General features: G+C 39.6%; 1 protein-coding gene across 2 annotated transcripts in view; it reads right to left on the bottom strand.

The window, feature by feature from the left end:
* Snx7 (sorting nexin 7) overlaps positions 1-25,599 on the bottom strand; it is a 79,167-nt gene that overhangs the window by 11,673 nt on the left and 41,895 nt on the right. The window contains exon 8 of one of the 2 annotated variants that reach the window (XM_041653155.1): positions 6,851-7,003. The exons of the other annotated variant lie outside the window; for it this stretch is intronic. Within the exon in view, the coding sequence (XP_041509089.1) occupies positions 6,851-7,003 (153 nt within the window). The remainder of the gene's footprint in view (positions 1-6,850; positions 7,004-25,599) is intronic. 2 annotated transcript variants of the gene reach the window in all.

The following is a 25,599-nucleotide window of genomic DNA, read 5'->3' as shown; positions in this document are numbered from 1 at the left end:
ACACTGCCTGCATTCCTGAGGCTTAAAAACCACAGGAAAAAAAAAATCTCTACTCGAGTAAAGTTTCTGCCATGTACACTCTTGCCTTCCCAAGGTGATTCGTACAGAGAACTGAGCAGCACTGGGTGACCATGTGTGACACTCATCCAAATCACAGAGGACATTAACTGGGAATGGGTGGCAGTGGTGGCAGTGTCTGGAGTTAACATTCACAGCCCTCTAGGAAGGAAAGAACGGGTGGGTAGGGGAAGACCCACCAATCTTCCACCACAACTGAAGCTGTGGCTCTTCTCACTCTGCTTTCCAGCTGGTAAAGGGCTTTCATAATATTCGGGAAGAAAATAATGTACCCAGCCTTCCCTTTCTGTAAAATGGACAGATTTTATTTCATCTTCTCAAATATGCCATTATATTTTGTTTTGTTTGCTGATGAGCAAATCCATTCTATTTCATTTTTCTCCTCCATGATGGAAAGAGCAGAATCAGAACAGAAGCCAGGCAGCCATTTCCTCTTTTTATGACAATCTCCATTAGAGATTCCTTGTAATCATTTTATTACCTTATTAGATCTTCATTTTCTGTCGTCCAAGGAGGCTCCACACACTGCACTCTGGTATGACTGGGACATTTCTCAACTCCCCCTCCTCAACTCTCGCTCTCTCTTGAAGTGCGACCCCTGATACTTCCCATTCTCTTCTGGACTCATCCTTAAATGTATTCTGCTTTTATCTCCCTTTTCAAGGTCCACAGTCCACAGTGCAATCACATCCAATTCTCTCTATGATCTACACCTCACACTTTAAAACTGCCCCCTCTCTTAAGTCACAGTCGCTTTCAAAGTCTTTGACTTTGAAAGTGTGACTAACTTTTTCCTAGTTTTTCAAGCCATTTTACTAAATTCTAGGGAATATGGAAATGGCTAGAGTTTCCCTCCTTTGCTTTCTCCTTCTGGATTGAAAAAGCACTTTATCCTTAGGTTAACGGCAGATAACAGTCCTCCTTTGCTAGTTAAAAATAAATTTTGCGAGACTATTCTCATTGCTCCTTTCACTAAAGTAATTTTTCTGATTTTTCAGCTTCCAAAAGAATGAAATATGACAGAAATCTAGATCAGAGTCTTTCCTAGGCAGCAATTTTATAATTATAATCAACATATTTTTACCCCGTATGATCAAAATTTTGGGGAGCTATCTTAACTTGGACCAGAGTGTTTTTCAGCATTTTTTCCCCACATCAGAAAAATGTGTCCAATCCATAGTGTAACACTGAAGCTAAAGGAACCCTTCGGCATTTCCCATTTTCCAAATGTAAGAAGGTATGCATTCTAGAAGTGAAAATGGAAAAGGAAACCATGCTCGAAGATTCGGGATCCTTGCAGCCCATTTGTCAATTGCTTAATTTTGTAGGCTCACTATAAAATCCAATTTAAACTGTTTTGGGTAATTTTTAAATGACTCACAAAAAACTAGGTTGGACATTAGAGAAGCTTCAGCAGTAGTGTTCATTTGGATATTGATAAGCTTTTGTCAAGACATTTTCTTCTATATTCATTCACCTCCCATAAATGATTTCCCACTTCCTGGATGTCCACGTGGACCCAAATATCTGTGGTGCCCACTGATACCAGAATCCTTCTTCACGTCTGTCCATTAGAGTTCATCTGAACAGAACAAATTTAAATAAACTCCCATTAAACATATTAGCACACACAGCAGTGGTGCCTGCCTGTGATTCCATAACTCAGAGGGTTGAGGCAGGAGGATTGCCATAATTCTGAGGACAACATAGGCTACAGTGAGTTCTAAGTCAACCTGGACTACATAGCAAGACACTGTCTCAAAAACCCAACTGTAAAGCTGTATCAAGCAAATGAATATGTATATTATTCTTCGACAACAAACGTTAACTGTATGAGCAAAATCAGAGCTTAAAATTAGATCTACCACAGTGCTTACCACATGGCTTTGATAATAGATCTTTTTTGTTATTAATTTCGAAGGCAGTATACAAAGTACTGGGTTTCATTATAACATTCTTGTATATATGTGTCATTGTACTTTGTTCTATTCTGTCCCCTCTCCACAAATGCTCACCATATGTCCCCTGCCCTGCTCTGGCTGGTCCCTTAGTTCACTCAGATAATCCCTGACTTTGAACTTAAAGGTGTTTGCCAGCACATGGGCAATAATGGAATCTTAAATAAATCATCTTTTTACATGAGGAAAATGACATTCTAAAATAAGATATAATAATATAGTGATTACAAATGTAGAATAATAATCACTGATTATAGCAAATCATTTCTTTTTTATTTTAAAGGTAGTATATAAAACGGTGGGTTTCTTTATAGCATTCTCTTTGTACATCTTCGTTTCCATTGTATGTACTTCTCATTTGCACACATCCCCTACTGCTCTGTCTCAGGTTTCCTGCCTGCATTTGGGATGCAGTAACCAGTGCTCTGAGCATTTAAAATTCATACTACTCAAATTTAAACAACTAATATTCATAATTATCTTAAGAGATGATGATGATGATGTAAAAAGTGTTAAAATATTTCTGTCCCTGTTTTGCAAACAGCTTTGACTGCAGGTGTATGTTGTCAGGTCCAAAGGGGACACCATTTCTTTCAAAAAGGGCAGGCCCACAGACTTGGTCCAATATTGAGTCTAGGCTCAATTCATGCTGGACTATAGAAGGATTTCTGGCTGTGAGATAAAAGATAGTATTCTTCAGGAAATTGTGAAACACGTTCCCTTGCCTCTGGCTCTCCACTGATATGTATCCATGGTAGGTATCATTATATCCAAGTCCATGCTGGCATCCAGGCTCTCTCAGCCCTGTTCAAAAATACCTATTCCTTGACCGTTGCCTCACATAAATATGTTAGTATAACTAGCTTAATAGTTATTCAAATTTTAAATATAAAGAATAATCTACTCCCATTATGATTTATAAATATGAAAATTATAACTACATTAAAAATTGATGTGAGAAGTCCTTTTGTATATGTGTTGCTTCTATTGTTTAATGAATAAAGAAGCTGCTTTGGCCTATGGTAGGGCTGAGTAGAGCTAGGCAGGAAACCTAAACTGAATGCTAGGAGAAAGAAGGTAGAATCAGTGGATGCCAAGTAGCCGCTGTTGGAGATAGATATGCAGGTACCTTGCCGGTAAACCACGAGCCTCGTGGTAAAATACAAAATAGTGGAAATTGGTTAATTTAAAATATAAGAGTTACCCAGAAATACACTTAAGCTATTTGGTGAAACAGTATTGCAATTAATATAGTTTCTGTGTGGTTATTTCAAGTCTGGGCAGCCGGGAATGAACAAAAAGCCTCCGCCAAAAGAAAATTATGTAAAACTGAAAAATACTAAAAACCAAATATATTTATTTTAATTATCAAGGCCTAAAATAAATAAGTTATGTATTTCATGTGGGCACTTTCAGAAAGGGGCATGTAAACACTTTAATAAGTATGATAATCTTATGTTAGCAATTATTTTTCTGTAATTATATATGAATCTATTTTTCTGTAGGAAGTGGGGATACAAACCTTTATTTCTTCTTTACATTATGATAACTATTTAATTTTTATGTGTTTGTTTTCAGTAGTATGTACTTTTCGATTTTATATACCTACTAGTAATACTAAAATAAACTTTGCAAAGAAATAGAGTTTATTTGTTCATTATCACTTAATTATCATCTGTTTAGTTTGACAAAAATCACCATCGGAAGTTTCTATTGCTGGGAGCTTGGGAGGGATGGTGTAGAGGTGGCGTTAAGGAGAAAGGCAAAGGAGATGGTTCATGTCACACTTAGAGCAAGGCTGACCATAAACGCTCTCAGCTGTGGAGAGCCTAGTATTGATTAAGAAGGTTGTGAGCTGCAGATGTTCTGGAATTCAGGTCCCTCTATTAACTCCGCTCCTCGCCACAACTTTCAGGTACCTCTGGTGAATTCCCTATTCTTTTTATTACTGCCAGGCACCCTTGATGTATGAGAGACAAAGAAAGCAAACACATTCGGATGACAAAAGCATCTTCAAGAGAACCAGAAAGGAGACCAGGGCTCCTTGTAAACTCCTTAGCAACAACATTGATGTCGCTGGACCACATTCTCACCCTAAAGGTCATTGTTCTCTTTTCTAGTTTGGGCCAAAACCAGAGTCATTCCAAAGCTACTTTGAAACTAACTACTTCCACAAGGTCCAACGACATATGCAACACTCATGCGAAGGAGGAGGTAGGATAGCTAAGTAGATTCAATTATACTAAAATAAAGCTTTCATAAGAATGCAATCTTCTAATCCATTGTTTCTTTCAAGGAACAACATTATCTAAGTTTCCTCCAACTTTATAATAAGCATTGAGAACCCAAAACTAGTTTCTTTTTAGCTGGAGGAGAGCAGTGGAAAACATCTACTCCCTTCATTCCTCATGTCATATCGTACTATTTCAACATCCCTGGCACATGACCACATTAGCAAGATTTCCTTTGGATGCTGTTGTACAATCGTGCCCTGTTTCACATTGCTTCAGTCAAGGATGGAGCCCCCAAATGAGGGTATTCCACAGTAATCCATCTCCTAGTGATGTCCCTGGGGTCTCAGTGTACGTAAACACACTTCACAATGTTCTCAGTCAATCCATAGACAGATGTGTGGGGGCTATTTTATCGTCTGCAAAAGAAACAGACCCTTTGGGGATTTTCTATGTGAATGTTGAAGAAAACGGAGGTATTTCTGTGATGATGTGATAAAATGAAACGGGATGGAAAGATCACGAACACTTCATGCCTCCATCTATCTGAGACAGCCCGAATTAACAGACGACCACACACTGCTGCTCTTTAGGCCTTCACAGCTTTTCGACTGATTAAGCCTTCTTGATTACTTAAGGACACCAGTTTCCTTATCTTGCCTTGGTGGACTGATGTGACGGATACATGAGAAGTTACCACCATGGGAAAAACAAATGCCCTGAGCAGGGCCTTTGTAAGTTATACTAGCGGAAACCAATCATCCTCCTAAATAACGTGGCATAGTGAGACCCTGTCTCAAAACAGAAACAAACATGCAAAAGAAAATGCAACCAAACAAAAAAGCCCAAACTTGGAAAAATCAGCAGACTTTACCTTTAAACACTTAGTGGCATTTGCCATATTGAATATCTTCATGTATTTATGCTTCATGATAGTAACCAGGTACACGACATATTCTCATTTTCATGTCATTTTTTGTTAATAAAACACACACACACACACACACACACACACACACACACACTCATGAAGCCAGAAGAGGGCAGCGGACCTCTGGGAGGTGGACTACAGGCAGCTGTGAGTGGCCTGATATGGGCACTGGGGCCGCACTCAGGTTCTTGGAAAGAAAGGGCATGCCCCTAACTGCTGAGCAGCTGTTAACTCCACATGGCATCTCAGAGGCATCATCTCAGCAGATTGTCCCTGGGAGTCCATGACGTAAACATGCCCAGGTGGGACCATTGTGATACTGATGCCTTATGTGGATGAAAGGATTTTATTAAGGAGAAATATTTTAGATCATTCAAACCTGAGTTTTCCTGACATTTTCAGATACTTGAATTGCTTAAAGGGTATGCATGCCAGATCAACAATAAGGAAGGAGATTGGAGGTGACATGTATCTTCAGATAAAAACTCAGTGGCCTCCTTACAAGGAATGATGACACTGAACTTAGAACATTCTTGTCTTTAACTCAGCAGTACGTCCACTTCCTCCAATGCAGTTAAATTATTTCAATATTTCTCTCACGTCTATGTTTTGTCCATGGGTTTTTTGGTTTCTGGACTTTGATTTCTCACCTTGTCATGTGGAGGTATCTTGTTCAACATTCAGATCCCAGCTTCAACCTACTCTCTGTGGATCATCCCATCCTGATATGAGGTTAGGTCTCCCTGCAATGACTTTCTATATTAGAACATGCATTGCAAATTTTAGATTCCTGGTTTCAACTGTTTCCTATACTAGCTCTAACTCCAGGAGGACAGGACTGTCGTACATGCTATGCTTGCTCTTCACGGTTGCTGCGGGATGTTTGGTTGTGCTCATTTTATGAAAATGTCCATATTAGTTAGTCTTTCAAAAGAGATGACTATTGAATTTAAAGTATTTGTATAATGATAATTATTGTAGGTACAGAGTATAAATTCCTTAACCTAACAATTTCATATATTTGCTATTTTTGTCAGAAGTAATGTGAGAGACCTGAATTTTAAATATTCTTCCAGGAAAGAATGTTTAGACTATGTTAGATGGAACAGTGATTAGAATGACGAACTTCTCTTAAGAAAGTAACTTCTTTGAGGAACATTTAGTTGCAACATTGAAAATAATTGTCCAAAAAGAAAAAAGAAATCCTAACTACACATTGTGCCATTCCCCAAATATGAGTTACTCTTGTGTGGACAGAGACATAGATCAGTTGCGTTTTCCATGCGGCTGCGTTAGTTATGGGAGAGCAGAAACACAAAGATCAGGGACAGCTGGGATTGATTTGACTTTTCCAAACATCTGCTCCTCTTCCTTTGTAAATTCTTTAGGAGACAGACACAGAAAAGGGGAAAGCAAACAAAGCTTTTTTAAGGGGGAAAACATTCCACCTTAGCGAGGAGCAATGAAATTCCTTCCGGAATCACCAATAGGGTGCAGGTGGGGTGGGGAAAGGGAACAACCCAGCAGGAAGTCACCAAGGCTGCCTTGGATGGGGACAGCTGGCTCTTCCCTGGGGAGTCTTTGAACAGTGCAGATAGACAGTCAAGAGCACACGGCTTAACAAAGAAGGGCTTTCGAGAACCAGGGCTTACCTGTTCGTAGTAGCGGATGTTCTCCTCGGCTGTGTCAGTAAAGGCCGACTTGAGATCGTTCTGCATGTTCTGCTTCCACCGCTCCCAGTCGGCTTTCAGCGCATTGTTAGCGCACTCCACTTTATCTTCAAGTTTCCCGATTTCTTCTGTAAGCTGAAGCACGCCACAGAGAAAGGTAAGTCGAGCTGTGTGGTCTCAGCATGTGGAGAATTCACTGAGTCCATGTAGACCATTGTGGTAAGAAAGTTAAAAATAGCTCGAGTTTGGGGTGAGGAAGGCAATCAGAAGTGACCAGGCACAGCAGTTAAAATGGAAAAGGCACGGTGTTCAGTAGCTGTTGGATAAAGTCCTATGGTCTGCCATAAGACCATGTCAGCTTGGATAACATCTCAAACCCGGTGCTTCAATTTCATTATTTATAAAACAAGAAAAATGGAAAAGCACATATCTGGAAAAAAATTATAATAATAACTCTTGTGATTGCTAACATTCGCATTTATGTTAAAAGACATGAGCCTTCCTTCACTTCAGCTTTTAAGTTCTGGTTCCTCATTTTTAATTATTTATAACCATAAGCTAAATTAACTACATGTGCAGGGACTATGTTTTCAAATACGCAGATTTAGGGGATTAATTTACACCATCTTGTTTGGGTAACTGGATGTCTTAGTTTGGGGTTGCTGTTTCTGTAATGAAACATGGTGACCAAAAAGAAAACTGGGGGAGCAAAGGGACTTATTTGGCTTATGCTTCCAAACACTGTAGTCTGTCACTGAAGGAAGTCAGGACAGGAACTCAAACAGGACAGGAAGCTGGAGGCAATAGCTGATGCAGAGCCAGAGGGGTGCTGCTTACTGGTTGGCTTCCCATGGCTTGTTCATCTTGCTTTCTCACAGAAATCATGGCCACCAGATCAGGGATGGTACCACTGATAATGGGTTGAGTCCTCCACCATCAATCACTAATGTCCTACAACTGGATTTTATGGATAAATTTTACCAATTGAGTTTCCTCCTCTCAGGTAACTTTAGCATGCGTTAAGCTGACATAAAAATATCCAGCACACTGGACACACAAGCAAGTTCACAGGCTCAAGATATCGGACATACAGTCCATCCTCTATTAGACAGGCTTACTGTGATACTTAGATTTTTCTTCCTCTTCCCTACCAAACTTGGAGCATGATGTCATTGGTTCAGTCTTTAGATTTAGCACATTGAGACATATTTCACAAATGTATGTGTTTGTTAATAAACTCAGAATAATTTATTAAGTGCCCCGTCTGTGCCAGGCATGCCTCTGGGACTGGAAGATTTAGCAGTGAAGATATGAGGCGAACATTTTCACTTTTCCTAGAGTTTATTCTCTCCTGGGGAGAGACAAGCTATAAGCAAAATAAATAAAATATGAACCATTAACTAGTATAAAGGCTGAAATGGAAAATAAAGCCTAACGCTAGAGAGAAAATAGGAGGCCACTGAAATTTTAGACAAGGTGACCAAAGGAAACCTCAGAAAGAAAATACCATTAGAATTGAGAGCTGATGTTTGAGAGTGAAACGTGGGGTCATCTTGGGCAAAGCTCTCTTAGTAGAGGACATGGGTAAAACATGGACCAGGGGATGAACACATGGCTGGCCAACCCAAACAACATGCTCTAGTAGACAGAACAAATTGGATGAAATCCTCCAAGAGGAGGGAAAGGCAGCAGCAGGAAGATCTAATAGCACCACAGTCCATGGAAAGGCTCAGGAGTTTACAGAACCATGACACAGTGGGAGATACGAGCAGAAATGGTCCCTCTCCTGTTAATGACACCACCATGCTTTAAAAGGGACACTATAGGCAGCCATCATTCATAGTTGGTTGAATTTATAAAGGGCCACCATTTAAGAAGCATTTCTTATTTCTAAAAAAAATTACAATGTGGAAATGTCTTAAAGTCAATAAAAATATTTCTTACTGATAATTAAATAAATTTTCATTTGATATTAAATTTTCCTTGTATGTTTGAAATTTTACATTTTATGATCCCAAGAAAGATTTTATATATATGCACACCTCTCTCTCCCTCTCTCTTTCTCTCCTGTGTAGATAATGTAAGGCTATTTGTTGAAGTCCTAGCTCCTCCATCCACGAAACAAACATAAAAATAAATAAAAATATTAGCATTCATTCCATAGAAATTTTGTTTAAATACATAAAATGCAAAATATCGAATTACATAGTGTCTGACAATTTGCCTACTAGATGGCTGTCCTTGACCATCATGATCAAGAGAATCATACCATCAGCCCATCAGCGTTAGCTCTTACAACAGACACCCTTTCCTCCTCTGCTCCTTTGGTCTCTGGCAATGTGTCATTCTTCTGTCGACATCTGGGCCTTACTTGGATCACTACTGCGGTTTCTAACGTTGTCTCTCTCCATGTGAAGGATCACATATAAACTTCAAAGAACTATGGCCAATTCTTGATGCTTTTGTTGCTGCATTTTTGTTGGTGTGGATGAGTTCATTATTTTGGTTGGAAAAAGAAAACTGAGAACATTTCTGCACAGTGAATCATCTTCTGGAGATGTTATTTCAAAGACACCAAAGAAGCACATGATACCCGATCCAAAGAATGGTCTGCGTTGTATCGTTCTAATCCATGAAAGCAGAACTTAACTAGATGCTATTCTCATAAGTTCTCAGTGAACTTCAATTTTCTCACTTCTTCTTTGGAACTGGGTCTTTATGTCATCTATGCTACCCTCAAACTCAATACAAAGCAGAGGGTGACCTTAAACCTGGTCCTCCTGCCGCCTTCACTTTCTTCCTGCATGCTCATACCTGGTTTATACAGTTCTGAGGTTCTAACGCAAGACTTGGTGCATTCGAGGCAAGCACTTCATCAACCGAGCTATAATCTAGCCTCTTATTGCTTGCTCTGTTACGAAAATCAGGTACTTTTGAGTCAGCTATCTGTCTGGGTTCTGACAGAACATTAGACATTCAATAAGAATTAACAAATGTGTGGAAACAGAATGTGTTAGGAACCTGCCAGGCCAAGACAGTGCCTCCAGTGTTCTAGTGTCTCGGGCTCTAACAAATGGCAGGCTCTGCTAACTATAACCACTTGGGATTCAATTCATATTCTGGATTGCAAAATAGTGTGTAAAAGGACTGGGTAAAGAGGACTGATCATTTTTCTAATTTTTCTTTTTTTAAAAAACACTTGCAGCAATTGGATCTCTGTCAGGTGAAACTCGAAAAAGCAAGCAATTACCAGAAATATGTTCTAAGACCAAAAAAAAAAAATTACTAATAGAATAATGGAAGGTAATGAGAAAAGGTTTCTATTTAATAGTAAAGCTAATAGGTAACTTCTAGCTTCTGTTTAATTCAGTCAGAAATTAGCCAAACAGTTAAATGAAACTCATTACTACTAGAAGATGAATCAAGATTGTCTTCAAATAGTACATACCTATAGCAGTGCAACAATGAATAATTAATATATTTCTGCCAGCTGCTATTGCTTTAAGTTATATACTCACATTTATTATTACATTTAATCTACATAAAGATATTATAAATTAGGTTTTCTTTTCTTTCTGTTAGAAATTGGGAACCTAGGAGAAAGGACTAACAAAGACAACAGTGACTTGTGACATAACACAATTTCAAATCAAAATCTGCCATGCATGGTGTTCTCTCTATGCCAACAGATTATGACCACGCAGGTATTGGTCTAGCCTGCCCATGACCTTCAAGGGTTAGCTCATTCAGCTCTGATTCTCAAGATTGCCATCTATGAAGATACAAAAAATGCAAAATAAAGCAAAAGCCAGAACATAATGCATCTATCATTAAGGAAGAAAGTGTTCAAATGAATACAGAGATGCAGGATAGTAGGTTAATTCTGTGGGTGGGGCAGGCACTATTTTGACCACTCATTCACGGGGCCTCACACCTAGGTGAGGCTACAGCATGAGCACGGACATTATGCTATAGGGAGACAAAGAAGGGAGAGATGGTAGAATTTGGAGTGGACAAGAACAAGAGCAAACAAGGCAGCGAGGAAAGAAGACCACAGCCTGGGAGGCAGAAATGATGACTGAGAAATGGAGACTTCAGCAGTCAACACTGGAGGCTTTATCCAGAACAGGGAGGGCTGTTTTGAGTAGATGAGACTGAGCATGGCAGGGGTAACTAAAAAAAAACAGGATGGAAGAGAGAAGACAGGCAAACAATAGATTTGAATTAGGGCTCAGGAAATTATCAAGAAAAAGAACAAGGAAGATGTGGCTTGTTCTCACTTGCCCTGTGGTATCCACTCAGTGCCCATCTAGTCTACATCAGGTACTCAAAACTGGGGAGTAGAAGTGGTCCTCATGAACTCCTGCTGACAGGAGAAACACAAAGCAACCGGTTAAAGAAAATGTGAGGAACATTTCCCGTGAGGTGAATGGCAAAGAAAATTAAGAAGCATGCTTGTTTTGGAGTTTCGGAAGAACTAATGGCGGGTCTTGACTGCTGGGACCTAGAATAGGAGCAGGAGAGAGAGGCGGATGGGCAGGTGGGTTGGCTCTGAAGTAAGAGTCCAGCAGGTGTTTGCATTTTAATGGACGAGTTCCTAAAATAGCTTACCAAACAAGATTTCAGTGATACCAGGATAAGGTGGAGACTGAATTCTGGAAGGCAAAAGCAGGGGAGTCTAGATACTTATCAGAATTACCCTAATTTGCATGCCTGGAATTGAACAACAGAAACTCAGACAGAAAGGAGGACAGCTTCCAAATAAAAAGCACCATGGTCCACTGTATTATCTCAGGAGGTTCTTCTGTTTTAGCCCTGACCACTGTCCCCTACAGGTAACTGAGTAAATCTCTTTTTCTACTATAACTGGTCTTGGATGAACTATTCTAGCTTCAGCCTACGCCCTGCAACACTTAACATTCAATCAAGCCAGCAATTCCTTTAGTTTTCTTGTACCTTCCTATCTGAATGTAAACTCTGCCATGAGACCACCTAGCTTCCAACCACAACCTTCAGTCCTGTGAAGGCATCTCCTTCGAGCACAGTGTCCCAGCATTCACAGAGGAACTGGAACACAAACAGTAAAGGAAAACGGACTTATTTACAGTTTGGGGGAAAATAAGAGTAAAAGCAGCCAGCTTCTCTCACCACGGCTGTGATCATTTTGCAATTCAAGGACAAGCATGACACAAAACCTCAAAGCTATGTAAACTTCATCACGAGACAGTCCTTTGCTGGGGAGAGAACTATTGAGCTTCAGTTTGCTTTCCCTGTCTCCAAGCTCAGGATCTGTCACCTTTTTACCTCCACTGTCCCCCTTATGTCATGTCAGAATTTAAGGACTTTTTGGGACTCTGTAGATTAAAGGAATAATCTTAGGAAATATGTGCTTCCTATTATATATGTAAGGATTTTTTCCTAACCCTGAAAATTACAATAAACACTTAAATTGTGAATGACCCTATCCATAAAGGCACATATCATCAAAATTTTAAGTGAAATAATATAATTTGAGAATCATTATTCTTAATCATAATATCTGTGCCTTCCTTTTTAAATGACTTCTCTATTATTTCCTTTTATGGAAAGCAAAAGTGCAGCCATTCAATTTATTCAAATGTAAAAAAAAAACTTTCTCTTCACTGCAAGACAAGCTGAGGAAACCATCATTTGGAAAAGTTCTTGAAAATAACATACCTAAATAAAAAGATTTGGATTGCCACTCTATCAGAAGACAATAGAAAACTCAAAAGTTGAATTCTAATCTGACAGCTCCCTCTCCTTAACGAGCACTAATTAAATTGCAGGGGAGGGAGAAGAGGGCTCTTAACAATAAAATTGTATTATTTTCCGATTCACGAGAGAGGTAAGATGCGTCTGAAGAAATTAAATGCCTGATTATACAATGCTGCTCAGGGGCACACGTGACTGCTAAGTGGTACCTTTCTTAGCATGCTTTAGGACTCACACGTTTCTCGAGAAGTACAAACCTCTCTCCTCGAAAACCCATCACAGTTTTATTACCCAAATGTAACTTGTTCAGTAGTACACAATGGCTTCTCTAAAATGACAACTTGAGACTGGAAACACCCACGAATGCTGTTGATGAATCACGGTTGAAGCCAGCGCCTCCAACGGCACTAGCATCCTTCAAATAGTAATTATGGCTTCTCAGTACACTGTAGGTGCAGAAAGCCAATTATTTAAATAGCACCATTCTAGGAAATCAAGAGGTTCCCCTTTAAATCTTCTTCACTGGCAAACACAGCAAATATGCACGGGAATAAGGAGAACTCATTCCTGTCTAAGGCTCAGTAGTCCACTTTTAAAGGCCTTTAACAGGAATTGGCTTCTGCCTAGACCCCAGGTTCTCTAACCTCGGATCTAAACTTCTCTCTAATCAGAAAGTTCCAGAATGAGGGAGATGAACTTGAGGGTGTATCTCATGGTACTGTGTGAAGGAATTTCCATTTCCATTTAACTTGATTAGAATTTTTAGTATCATTACATTCCTTATTTATGAAAGAGATTGCATACACAAACAGAGACATATAGGTAAATAAGCATATGTTTAAAATGTGCATGCATTGGGTGGTATAGTAAAAGATATTTAGGTGGTAAGAGCATATATGACAGGTCTGAATATGTTGCCCAAAACCTACACTTTGAATGCTTAGTCTCCACTATAGAAAATCAGTAGAATCCTTAAGGGATGAGGTGGGAGGGGTCTAATTGGAGATATGGCCAAAAGTGAACTATGGGATGCTCATTTCTTCTTTGTTCTACTTCCCTGCCACCTGAGGCAAGCAGCATGCTCTTCCGCATGTTACCGCCATGATGTACTGACTCACCAAAGCCTCTAAAATAAAATAACAAGGCCTTTTGACCTTGACTAAAAGCTCTACAATTGTTACCTTTCCCCTCAAAACAAACCTTTCTTTCTTAGACATTAGTTATTTCAGGTATTTTGTCATAGTAACAGGAAACCAATGCAGCATGGGATCCAAAAAAAAAAAAAAAAAAGAATTTGGTGATTACCATGATATCTCATACTTCCTAAAGTTTCTTTCATCACCTCTATTTGAATCACTATCAGAGCTAATGTTCCATGAGAAATGACTTCTCCTCTTTGATTGAAAACAGCTATTAAAATTACAGCACACCCCAAAATGGAGCGAGCCCATAGGACACCCCACAGCGGTGGTTCTCAACATTCCTAACGCTGCGAGCCTTTAGCACAATTCCTCATGTTGTGGTGACGCCCAACCACAAAATTATTTTCGTTGCTGCTTCATAACTGTGATTTGATACTATTATGAATCTGATACGCAATATCTGGTATGCAGGATATCTGATGTGTGACCCCTGCGAAAGGGTTCGCGACCCCTAGGTTGAGAACTGCTACTCTATAGGGAGCAGTGCTCTACTCCGAACTACCCCGTATGCTAGCAATAGACATATATGACTGCAACACAGATGCTGAAAGTGAGGAATCTAAGTTCTGGATGTCATTTTAATTCACTCAAATTTGATGTAAATGCCACCTGATTCTTGTATACCATTTTGGATAGTAGAGCTCTATTTAATAGTTTATGTGTTAGGGTCCATTAGATGGGATTCCCTCCCAAGAGTCATTAGAGAGAATTGCTTCTGTTTGCTTCCTCAGAAGCCTCTTCCATTATCAGGTATCTCAAGAACCTCAGTCTGGATGAGGACATAACATTTTGGAAGAGACATTAATCAAAATCAAACTCTAGTCAGGGTATCGTCAGGTATGTACAGGAGTCTATATTCAAACACTTGAATTATGAGGTCATTCACAGAATTAGGTACCTTGCTGTTTACCACTAGAGCAGCTCAGAGATGAAGGCCTTAACGGAGATGCATGTAAGGCAGGCAGCCGAGAAACCAGCTTGGTCAGTAAAGTGCTTGCTAGGGGGGGAAAAAAAACCCAGGCATGGTGGTGTACTTTTGTGATGCATTGGGTTAATATATCCCTGAAGCTCAATGGTCAGGCAGCCTAGTCAAATCAGGAAGCGTGGGGGACCAATGAGAGAACCTCTCAAACTAGGATTATGACTTCTGAAAGATAAAATCTGAAGTTTATCTGGTCTCTACACTCATACACATGCACTCGTACATGAATACACACAACACACACACGAGTTGAATATAAAACAAAACTCAGATATATTCCCTAGGCAGCGTCACTAATCACTAGGGAAAATATTATTTGGCCACAGACTGCTTTGGCAAATCTGGATGGTCATCTAAAAATCGAAAGAGGCAATTGATTGAGGAATTGATAGACAGCTAAACATATAGGCAGATATTTAATCAAAACCTACAAATTTTAGACAAAGTAATTCTAAGTAGCTCGAATATTCCATCTTAAAAAGTAACCTTAACAACAACAACAAAAAATCAGCGTGGCAATATCTCAGGAAGATGGGGATCAAACTACCTCAAGATCCACTCTGGGGCATATAGCCAAAGGATCCTACATCGTACCACAGAAACACTTGTTCAATCATGCTCACTGTTGTTCTATTCATAATAGCCAGAAATTGGGAACAAACCAGATGGATTTAAAAACAAAAGGATAAGGAAAATGTGCTACAACTTATGCAACTGGATACTGGTCAACCATTAAAAAGAATGAAACCTGCAAGTAATGGATGAAACTAGAAAAAGAAAGCATTCTGAGTTAGGTGTCCAGAACCAGAAGAACAAATATGGTATGCATTTGTTTATATGTGGATGTTGTCTGTTAAGTCAATGGAAACCAAATTACTCTCCATAGAACAACAGAGAATAGTTATAGCATACGGAACTAGGTAGTATAGATGGATCTCTTAGGAAAGGGACATCGAATAGATAGATAGTTCCACCTAACCCCACACTGAAGGCGTAAATCACAAACAATGCCACACCAGTTTGAAATTATGATTAATAGGGTGGTATTTATTTAAAGGGGAAAAAACTTACAAGTCACCGTCCCAGACTACAGCCCTCTGCGCAACCAGGAAGGGAGTCTAGTGGCCCGCAGAGCAGGAAGTGAAGAGAGAGAGAGAGAGGAGAGGGAAGTGGCCGCTTTTTTAAAGGGAGAGAGACCACGCCCCAATGGGCTGGTATCTCAGCGGCTATAGGTTGGAGGAGTGGGAGGACCTCCCGGAACACCACACATCTATCCATAACTATTCTATGCCCATGTCCTAGCAAGGTCTATCTGTGCCCCCAAGTCCCTTATTCAAGTAGATAGGCAGAGGGAAGAGGGAATGAGGTAGGGAATATGGGGAGAGATAACTAACATTAAGAGCAATTTGAGGTGTAGTATGGGAAGCTAATAGAGTAGACACTTCCTGAAATAGATACACAGAGGAAGGCGACCTAAATGAAATCACCAAAATAACCAGGTAGACTTAGCCCCAACGGGGTACCTCCTCTCACCAAAGTAAACTTTTCAGTGCAGCAAATAGTCTACATTTAAGTGAGTAGTTTGCCATCCTGTAGTAACCCCCTTGAAACCCAGGCTGTTGATGAGATTATAGTTTGCTCTCCACAAACTGAAGCCAACACCTACACATCTCACTGAACACAGAGAAGTTAAGCCAGTGCCTACATGAGCCTTCACCCCTACATGCTAGTATCTTTTGTACAGAAAGGTACTCTGCAAACTACCAAAGAAAAACCACAATCACCAACACAGCAACAAATGCTCAGAGCTACGGTGGTGTCCTGCCTACAAAATATACTAGGGACATGGTGGCACAACGCTTGTAGGAGTAACCAGCTGATACCTAATTTAACTTAAGGCTACTCCATGAGACTGCTTGGGAGAGGCACCATTTCGCAGACTGGAATCCTGAACTGTAGACGTGTAGAGTGGATGCATTTATTCTCTTTCTGCTCCTGACTGTGCATGTAATTTGCTCTTTCAACTACCTACCTCTTTGGCTTCTGAACGCTGATGGACCATGCATCACCTGGCGCTATAAGCTAAAATCCAATTGTTTTCACCGTAAGTTCCCCTTGCCAGAGTATTTTATCACAACAGGTTATGAAACTAGGACAGGACCTAATGAGCAAAACCATAATCACAACAGAAAAAAAAACATGAAAACAAAAATGCATTCTTCATAAAGACAAGACAAACTAATCTATCTGGATGCTATTTTTTTTTTCTTTTTGGAGAGCAGTATACCTACAGTTTGGTGCCTCTGACAAGGCTGGGGTCCAGACATTTGTTGGATTCTAAAGATATAAATGGCTCTCCTTTGGAGAATAATTTATTAATAATAGATAAACGTTCTAGCCATTCCCTTGTGTTGGGTATTATCAAGCATGAGTTAGTGCAGTTAGCCCAATGAAGTAGGTACTACTGTTATCTCCTGTCCACAACTTAAAAAAACAGATATTAGTGAAGGTGTCCAAGATCTCACAGTCACTTCCAGACATTTATTTATTTTTTAAAATTTATTTTTTAAAAAAAAAACAATCTTTATTTTACATACCAATTCCAGTTCTCCCTCCCATCATTCCACTCCCCCCACTTCCCCTCACCCCACTCTCTTCTCAGAGAGGGTGAGGCCTCCCATGGATAGTCAATTTGAGGCAGGATCAAGGCCCCCACCCCGCCCCATATCTAGGCTGAGCAAGGTATCCCTCCATAGGGAATGGGCTCCAAAAAGCCAGTTCATGCTCTAGAGATAAATACTGGTTCCACTGCCAGTGGCCCCACAAACTGCCCAAGCCACACAACTGTCACCCACATTCTAAAGGCCTAGTTGGGTCCAATGCAGGTTCCCCAGATGTTAGTCCAAAGTCAGTGAGCTCAACTAACTTGGGTCAGCTGTTTCTGTGTCTTTCCCCATCATGGTCTTGACCCCTTTGCTCATATTATTGCTCCTCCCTCTTTACTGCTGGACTCCAGGAGCTTTGTCCAGTGCTTAGCTGTGGATCTCTGCATCTGCTTCCATAGGTTACTGGTTAATTGATGACAATTAAATATCTGCTGGATACTTTGGGCCTAAAGGCTGAAGATGGATGCCCCAAAGGTACAAAAGAACTTTGGGTGACTGTCCAGGCAGCAAGATGTCTCTGTCATTTCTAGAGTTTTCTTATTTCTTGTTTACTTAGGTAGTATTATATCCTTCTGGAGTCTTTGATGGAGTTAAAGAATGAATAGATAATTATAGTTTTCCTTAGTTATGATAAAAGATAAAATAGATATAAATATTGTAACTGTAATTCTTGCTTGATAACTGTTTTGCTATGTGTAATTTTACTATGTTAAAGTTAAAGCCTTTCTTTTTTGTTTAAACAGAAAAAGGGGAAATGATGTGGGAGTGATTTCTTATTAATAAAGAAACTGCCTAGACCCATTTGATAGGCCAACCCTTAGGTAGGCGGAGTAAACAGAACGGAATGCTGGGAGAAAGAAGCTGAGTCAGGGAGTCGCCATGATTCTCCCACTCCAGACAGACGCAGGTTAAGATCATTCCTGGTAAGCCAGCTCGTGGGCTACACAGATTAATAGAAATGGGTTAGATCAATATGTAAAAGCTAGCCAATAAGAAACTAAAACTAATGGGTCAGGCAGTGTTTAAAAGAAAAAAAAAAAGTAGTCATCAATCTGATTATAGGGGAAGGGCAGCTAAGGCATCCTCTCTACTATTGCTTAAGGTCTTAGCTGGGGTCATTGTTGTGAATTCTTGGCAATTTCCCTAGTACCAGGTTTCTTACTAAACCCATAATGGCTCCCTCTATCAAGATATCTCTTTCCTAGTTCTCCCTCTCTGACCTTTACACAACTCGACTTTCCCAGTCCTTCATGTTCTCTTTCCCACTCCTCTTTCTTCCCGCTCCATTCTCCTTCCACCCTGCAGCCTTCCCCCATGCTCACAATCTACTCGGGAGATCTTGTCTATTTACCCTTCCTGGGGGGGGGGGGGATCCATGCATGAATCTCTTAGGGTCCTCCTTATTTCCTGGCTTCTCTGGGTTTGTGGACTCTGGGTTGGTTATCCTTTGCTTTATGTCTAATATCCACTTAGGAGTGAGTACACAAAATGTTTGTTTTTCTGAGTCTGGGTTACCTCATTTAGCATGTTTTTTTTCTAGTTCTGTCCATTTGTCCAGGCATTTATTTTACAGAATTACCGGCACATTCACAGAAAGTATAAATAGAAGGTTCTTCACCCAGGCATTGTTTACAAGAGGAGAAATAACAAACATTCAGCAGTAAGGTATGGTTAAATAAATTCTGATATATGCACACAATAAAGTATAATGCAGTTATAAAAGGTCAACTGATATGGGTATCTGTGAGACATATAGTATAAAGAAGGCAAAACCCTTTACCGGGTTGTCTTGTCCAGTCTCGATATGAGGGCTTTCCCCTTGTCTTACTATATGTCATTTTGCCCTGTTTGGCTGTTTTTTCTTGTTCTTTTCAAAAGAGGAAAAGGAGGGAGAGTGGATTTGGAGGAGAGGGGAGGTGGGGAGGGGAGCTAGAAGAAGTAGAGGGAGGAGAAATTGTGGTTGGAATGTGTTGTATGAGAGAAAAATCTGCTATTAATACAAAAAATGAAGGTAAACTCTTTATATTGTTATGTACATAGTAAAGTAATATCAAAAGATGTATTTTTGCGTATCAAAAAGAAAACATCTACAGAAGAAACTAACTAGACTGTGTGCTTATGACATATTCAGTGAGAAGATGGGATGTGCGGAGGGGAAGAAAGGTTGTCACTAAATACATTTTAATATTAATTAATTTTGAGCCACACAAATATATGTTTAAAGCATGCCAATTACTTGAATTAGAAATTAGGAACATACCTTAAGAGAAAAATAAGATGTTGTTCATTCTAAAGTTATGTAAATGAGTAGCAGTGTTCGGAGCTAATGTTTGCATTTTAAGAGTAATTTTTCAGGAAAATGAAGGCCTAATTATTGATTAATAATGGTTGATTGCATGGCTGTAACAATCTGAGAAAATTTCATTTTAAAGATGTATCCCACGAATATTTCTGAATAACAAAGAGGGAAAGCCGTGCTCTACAGAGAAGCCTGGCGAATACCTTCACAAAAGACTAAGGAGGGCATCACCACTGCTAAGACACAGAAAGACCACATACTGCCTAATGGGAATTGATGAGAGAGTCACAGAATCACTTGAGTGAAATCTCAGGTGCTAATAACTATAGTATAATCCTTAAGAAATATCCAACGTTAATACTGGAGCCTTCTGCAAAACAGCTGCTCCATGGCCTTTGAAGGCATGATGATCATGAAGGGGAAGAGAAGAAGGAATTATTCCAGAAGGAGGAAGCCTTGAGATGCTGTTGAGAGCAGTGTTAAACTCTATGAAACCTTGCATGACGTCTGAACATTAGATGCTGGAAATGGATCAGGTGGAAGCTACTGATCTTGGCAGGTATCACATGGCTATGGAGGAGAATGGCCATGTTCATAAAGACATAACTGTTCTGATGTCATGGCTATAAGGTTTGCAGCTTACTCCTCAATGGTCCAAGTGGTAATATTTAAAAATGTTCTGACATCAGTAATTTTGAGATACAAAATTGAAATAAAGGCACTTATCTTCCTGTCCTAACCCATGCAAAAGTGCTCCACTGGACCCTGGGCAAACTCCAAGGTGGGCAGAACATGCTGCATCCCTTCATTCTTCCGTCTGCAGCCAGCAGCTCTCTGTTTATTCTCTAGCTTCAAATGATTTAGTCAAACCCCTAAAACCTGCCAAGCCTATTCCCTTCTCAGAATCATGGATCCGACTTTTTTTTTTTATATATATTGAATGCTATGTTCCAGAAATTGAGCCAAAGGTCTCCTGCCATTAACTTATCTCTTCTCAATGCTGTCTAGCTAGGCACCCCACACACATGTCCTTTTCTCATCTCTCTATATAGAGTTCCCTATCATACTGCTTTATTTTCTTCATAGCATAAACAGCACAAATGTCTATCTAAAATCATTGCAGACATTTAGTATCTTGTTCTACTTGTTTTCAAGCTCTTTCTGGTAGATTATAAGTTCCTTAGAGACAGAGACATTCTCAATCTTATTTGCTGTGGATTATCTTCCTCCTGATGCCTGAGCATTAAAAGAACTAATCACTACTGATGTGCCCTATTTATTTTAAAATATATTTATCAGTAACTATATCTATTGATTGACTTTCTAGACCTTGTTTTCCTATACAAGAATGGGATTAGCGGCAAGAGAGATGGCTCAGCAGTGAACAGCACTTTCTACTCTTCAGGACTGAAGTTTGGTTCCCAGCACCAAAATCAGGAAGGACAAAACCACCTGTACCTCCAGTTCCAGGAGATCCAACTCCCTCTTCTGCTCTCTGAATGCATGTACATCCATGGGCACAGAGCAGCACATGGGCTCTCATATACACATAATCTTAAAAAATAGAATGTGCATTCAATGACTATCTACCTCATAGAATTATCCACTGCAAACAATTAATACCATGTTGGCATAAAATATGCAACCAAAAAAATATTGAACATGCTGACAGAAGGAAAGTACCAGTTCGGGCCTAGAATATAGTCTATATTTTTTTTAATAAAAACTTGTTTTACTTTTATTGCATGTGTACTGGGATAAGTACGTGCATGTGCACCACATGTATGCCCGCATCCACTTGGCATCTCACAACTGTCTGGAAGCGGGGAATTGAACCAGTGTCTTTGCAAGAGTAACAAGCAGTCTTGACTGGTGAGCAATCGCTTTGGCCCTCTGGTAAGTATTTTAAAACTTGAATGGTGATGTGCTCACAAATTTCTCCCCATTTGACTTTCCAGTTAACAAAAGATTCAGTAGAAACAAAGGCCTACTACCCGAAGCCTGAAGATTCACAACAAATCAAAATGTACTTACTAGAAAGATAATTATCTAAGAAACAAACGAAAGCTACCTGCAAAAAATAAATAAATAAATAAATAAATAAATAAATAAATAGAAAGAAAGCTACCTGCAATTTTTCTTCCTTTGAGGTAAGAGCTCACCACAGGAAACCCCATCTGACCTTGAACTTGTGCTCACTGTCCCAGCCTCACCAGAGCTGCCTACAGGCATAGACTACCATGTCAACTTGGCTTCCTTTTTAAGAAAAATTCAATACTAATAAATAATAAAGTTGTTCATACTTTATGAGATATGTTTGAGGATATTATTATCTAATATTTCACACATTTGTACTGTAACTTAGCAAAGTTTTTTACTCAAAGTTCTATATTTAAAAGTAAGTTTTTTTAAATAAACTTTTTTTAAAAGGAAACATTATTTCTGTGTGTTCACAGATAAAGAATGACTAATGTCTAATTAAGGTTACAAGTTAAGGACAAGCGAATCAAAGCCCTCTGCAGGCTCCTGGCTCCCTGTGTGTTATTGCTCTAAGCATAATCAAATATTTATTGAGTGTCCAAGCAGAGCTGCAAGTGAAAGAGATATGTAAGACAGACCCTCAGGGCACATTTTTTATTAACAAAATGTTTAAATTAAAAAGAAATTGAATCTCTGTTGAGTGTCTGCATAGGACAGATGTTTAAGCTATTATACTTGTGGCAGGAGGATTCCACAAAGAAAATCACAAATCCAAATACCAGATATAGAAGGTTGTTTTAAATACTGAACAAAAAAAAATACGAGGCTAGAATTTTAAACTACTCTTTTTACTTATCCATCTGTTACTTTTCCGATTACAGTGAAGACAGGGACGAAAAGGGTTCTGGAGAAAGGCGGAGGTTGAAATCCTCCATTGGAAAAGGAGGAATAACAGACATCTGTAATCTACGCTGGCCTTCACCCTCCTCCTGCCCTCTTCCAACACAAACACAGAGATACTGAGGCTACTGTCAACACTACCAGGATCCCCCACCCTCACCCCAGAGTAATAAACAGTTACTTCCATACATAATTTCCCACTGGCAATATTTTAGAAATACTACTTTTTTAAACCTCTAGGATCTGCTAATGAGTTCTTTTTAGGCCAAAATGGCAGGAGCCATTTAGGGTTTAAGTTTTTATTTGCAAAAGAAATGCCAATGTCTGTATATTCCAAAAGAAATACCTTCAAAAATAAAAACCTGGTCATGAATATGCTGTATAAAAGTGGCTGGTCTTGTAGATAATTTGGAGTTTTACCTCTAGTTCCTTTGTTTTTTTCACATGCTCCATGTTAGGATTTAGCAAGATTCCTGAAATTGTACTCTACTGGTTTTGAAATAGCCCGAGGAGAAAGACAGAAATACAGGAGCTGGAGAGACAGCTCAGCCATTAGGAGCATTTGCTGCTCTTGCAGTGGACCCAAGTTCAGTTCCCAGCATCCACATGAGGTGGCTCACAGCCATGAGCAACTCTAGCTCCAGGGATATAATGCTGACTTCTGGCCTCTGAAGCACCTACCCACACATACACAAATGAAAATCTTTCTCAAAAGGGCAGCAGCGCAAAAGAAATTAAGCATGGAAATTAAGAGTGGCTAAATTAACCGACTCTGTGGCCATCTCCCCCACAAAGGAAACATGTACCAGACAGCAGATCAGAACGGATTGATCAACATCATGGCAACGGATATAACAATGGAGCTGAGAAGAAAGTTGGGATCACATGGTAAAGTCAAGATGAGAGAAAACTGAAAACACTACTCAAAAGACCGGACACAATGGCTGCTGCCCTGAGGAAATGAAACTTTCTCCTGGGTCTTCAGAAAGGAAACCGGTGAAATGCTCAGTGCTGCCCATGCTAAGCTGAAGTAGATCATGCTGCACCTTCAAGCGGTCTTTATTGTACATCGCTGACATAGGACCAAGAGTAGCTTAGCTAAAATAAAGTCCACCAGCACAACTTAGGAACAGTCTGTATAAACTAAAATGCATTAAAATATTCATCACAGAATCATCCCACTGACTGGAGTGCCTCCCAGGGAAATGAGGAGATACACTTTATATTTTGAATTCTGCCTCCTTTCCTTAAAAATAAATCTATTACAACATTGATGCTGGAGGAGTTTTGTACCACTGAGCTAGCCCTCGGGCCCTGTCCTCGATTTTTTTCTTTTTTGGAACACTATGAAAGTCTAACAAGCAAACATGCAGCTACCACTCTCCACATTTTGATCCAGAAGAATGTTAAGCACGATGTACTCACCAAAAGAGTTCTTCTAATATGTTTTAAAATTTACACGTCAACGTTTTAATAAGTGACTTGAGAATACTATAGGAAGGTACTCCTCACTCCCAGCCCCAAGCTCCAAAGTCAGTTCATGACCTCTGCCAGGAAACACTGTGTTCTCAACAGCATATGCAATCCTGAGACTAGAATAAGCACCTATCTTAAAATTCTTTTCCGGGATGCTGTATTAGAGGTGCTAGAGCCACAGAAACAAATGACTAAGAAGAAAACACCCATGTTGAACAATTCCAGACTTAACAGCCTCCTGTCTGCGGACAACTTTCACTACCTCTCACCAGATATTCACTAGCGTTTCCTCTAAAACTGTTTTTCATAAGTTTCTATAAATACGACATATAAATTACTACAAGTCAAGCCAATGAATCCTTGAATGGGAGTCTAGCAAAAGAATATTGAAACAAAAGAAATTCATGGCATCCTCGGGTACATTCTGGCTCTTGGTTACAGCAACATTCTCACCCATCCCACAGCCCCTCTTAGCTATGTATATGTGAATCCAGATGTTGCTACATATTTGCATGGGAGCAGTTACACTTAGCAGTTCTTATTCTGATCCAGAATTTACACTATCCTGTTCTTGCTTTTCAAGTCTCCGAGCCATGGAATGTATGGTAGCTGGAATAAATCATTTCTGGAAGTAACAGTCCCATTCGGTGGTTGATCACATAGTGTCTTTTTATAATACTGATCACAAATCATGAAGGAAAGTTTGTGGGATGCCATTTAGGAGAAATTGATAAAAGTAAATATACAAGGAGGAAATCTTCCCTCCCAGTGGACAAGTGTTTTGTGATCATGTTCGCATTTGGACATGTTGCATGCGGAGCTGCTGAAACACACACCACTACAAGAACACACAAAAAGAGGAAACATGGCTGAAAATATGACTCGGTGTATAAAGTATTTGCCACCCAAGTGTGAGGACCAGAATTCAGAATCCACGATCTCCATGAACGCCAGGGGATAGAACACAATGACAGTCTACCAGTAATGACAGCAGCAGGGAGACAAAGATGGGTGATCCCCAAATCAAGCTGGTTAGCTAGACCAGCAAGTTATAGGTTCAGTAAGAGACCCTGTCTTAAGATAGGAGGTAAAGATTAATCAAAAAAAGACATCCACCATCAAGGTCCTCTCGTTACATGCATGTACCTACACATATGGGAACATACAGACATGCATACAAAACATACATACTATATAGAGACACACACAAAGAGAGAAGAAAACATATGTGCACATCATATTAGGAATAAGGTATAAAGAATGAAGTAACAATTGAATGGCCAGGGAACAGAGGCGAGACAGCAATTATCCAAAAAGGTGCAGCTTTCCTTCCTCCTGTCATGGTGACAGCTTACTACATTAATATTCTTATCTCCTTGGCTTCCTAGAATCAGAGAGCAGGCAATCGTTCTCTATGCAGATTTAGCACACCACTAAGAACATTTGGAAATTAATAACCACCATTTGAGGATGAGAGTAAAACATTGTTTCAA

Source organism: Microtus oregoni, unplaced genomic scaffold (genome assembly GCF_018167655.1).
Source record: "Microtus oregoni isolate MIOR12 unplaced genomic scaffold, Mior012 000000F_ref0000247, whole genome shotgun sequence".
Classification (NCBI taxonomy): Eukaryota; Metazoa; Chordata; class Mammalia; order Rodentia; family Cricetidae; genus Microtus; species Microtus oregoni.
This window is presented reverse-complemented; position numbering and strand designations above follow the sequence as displayed.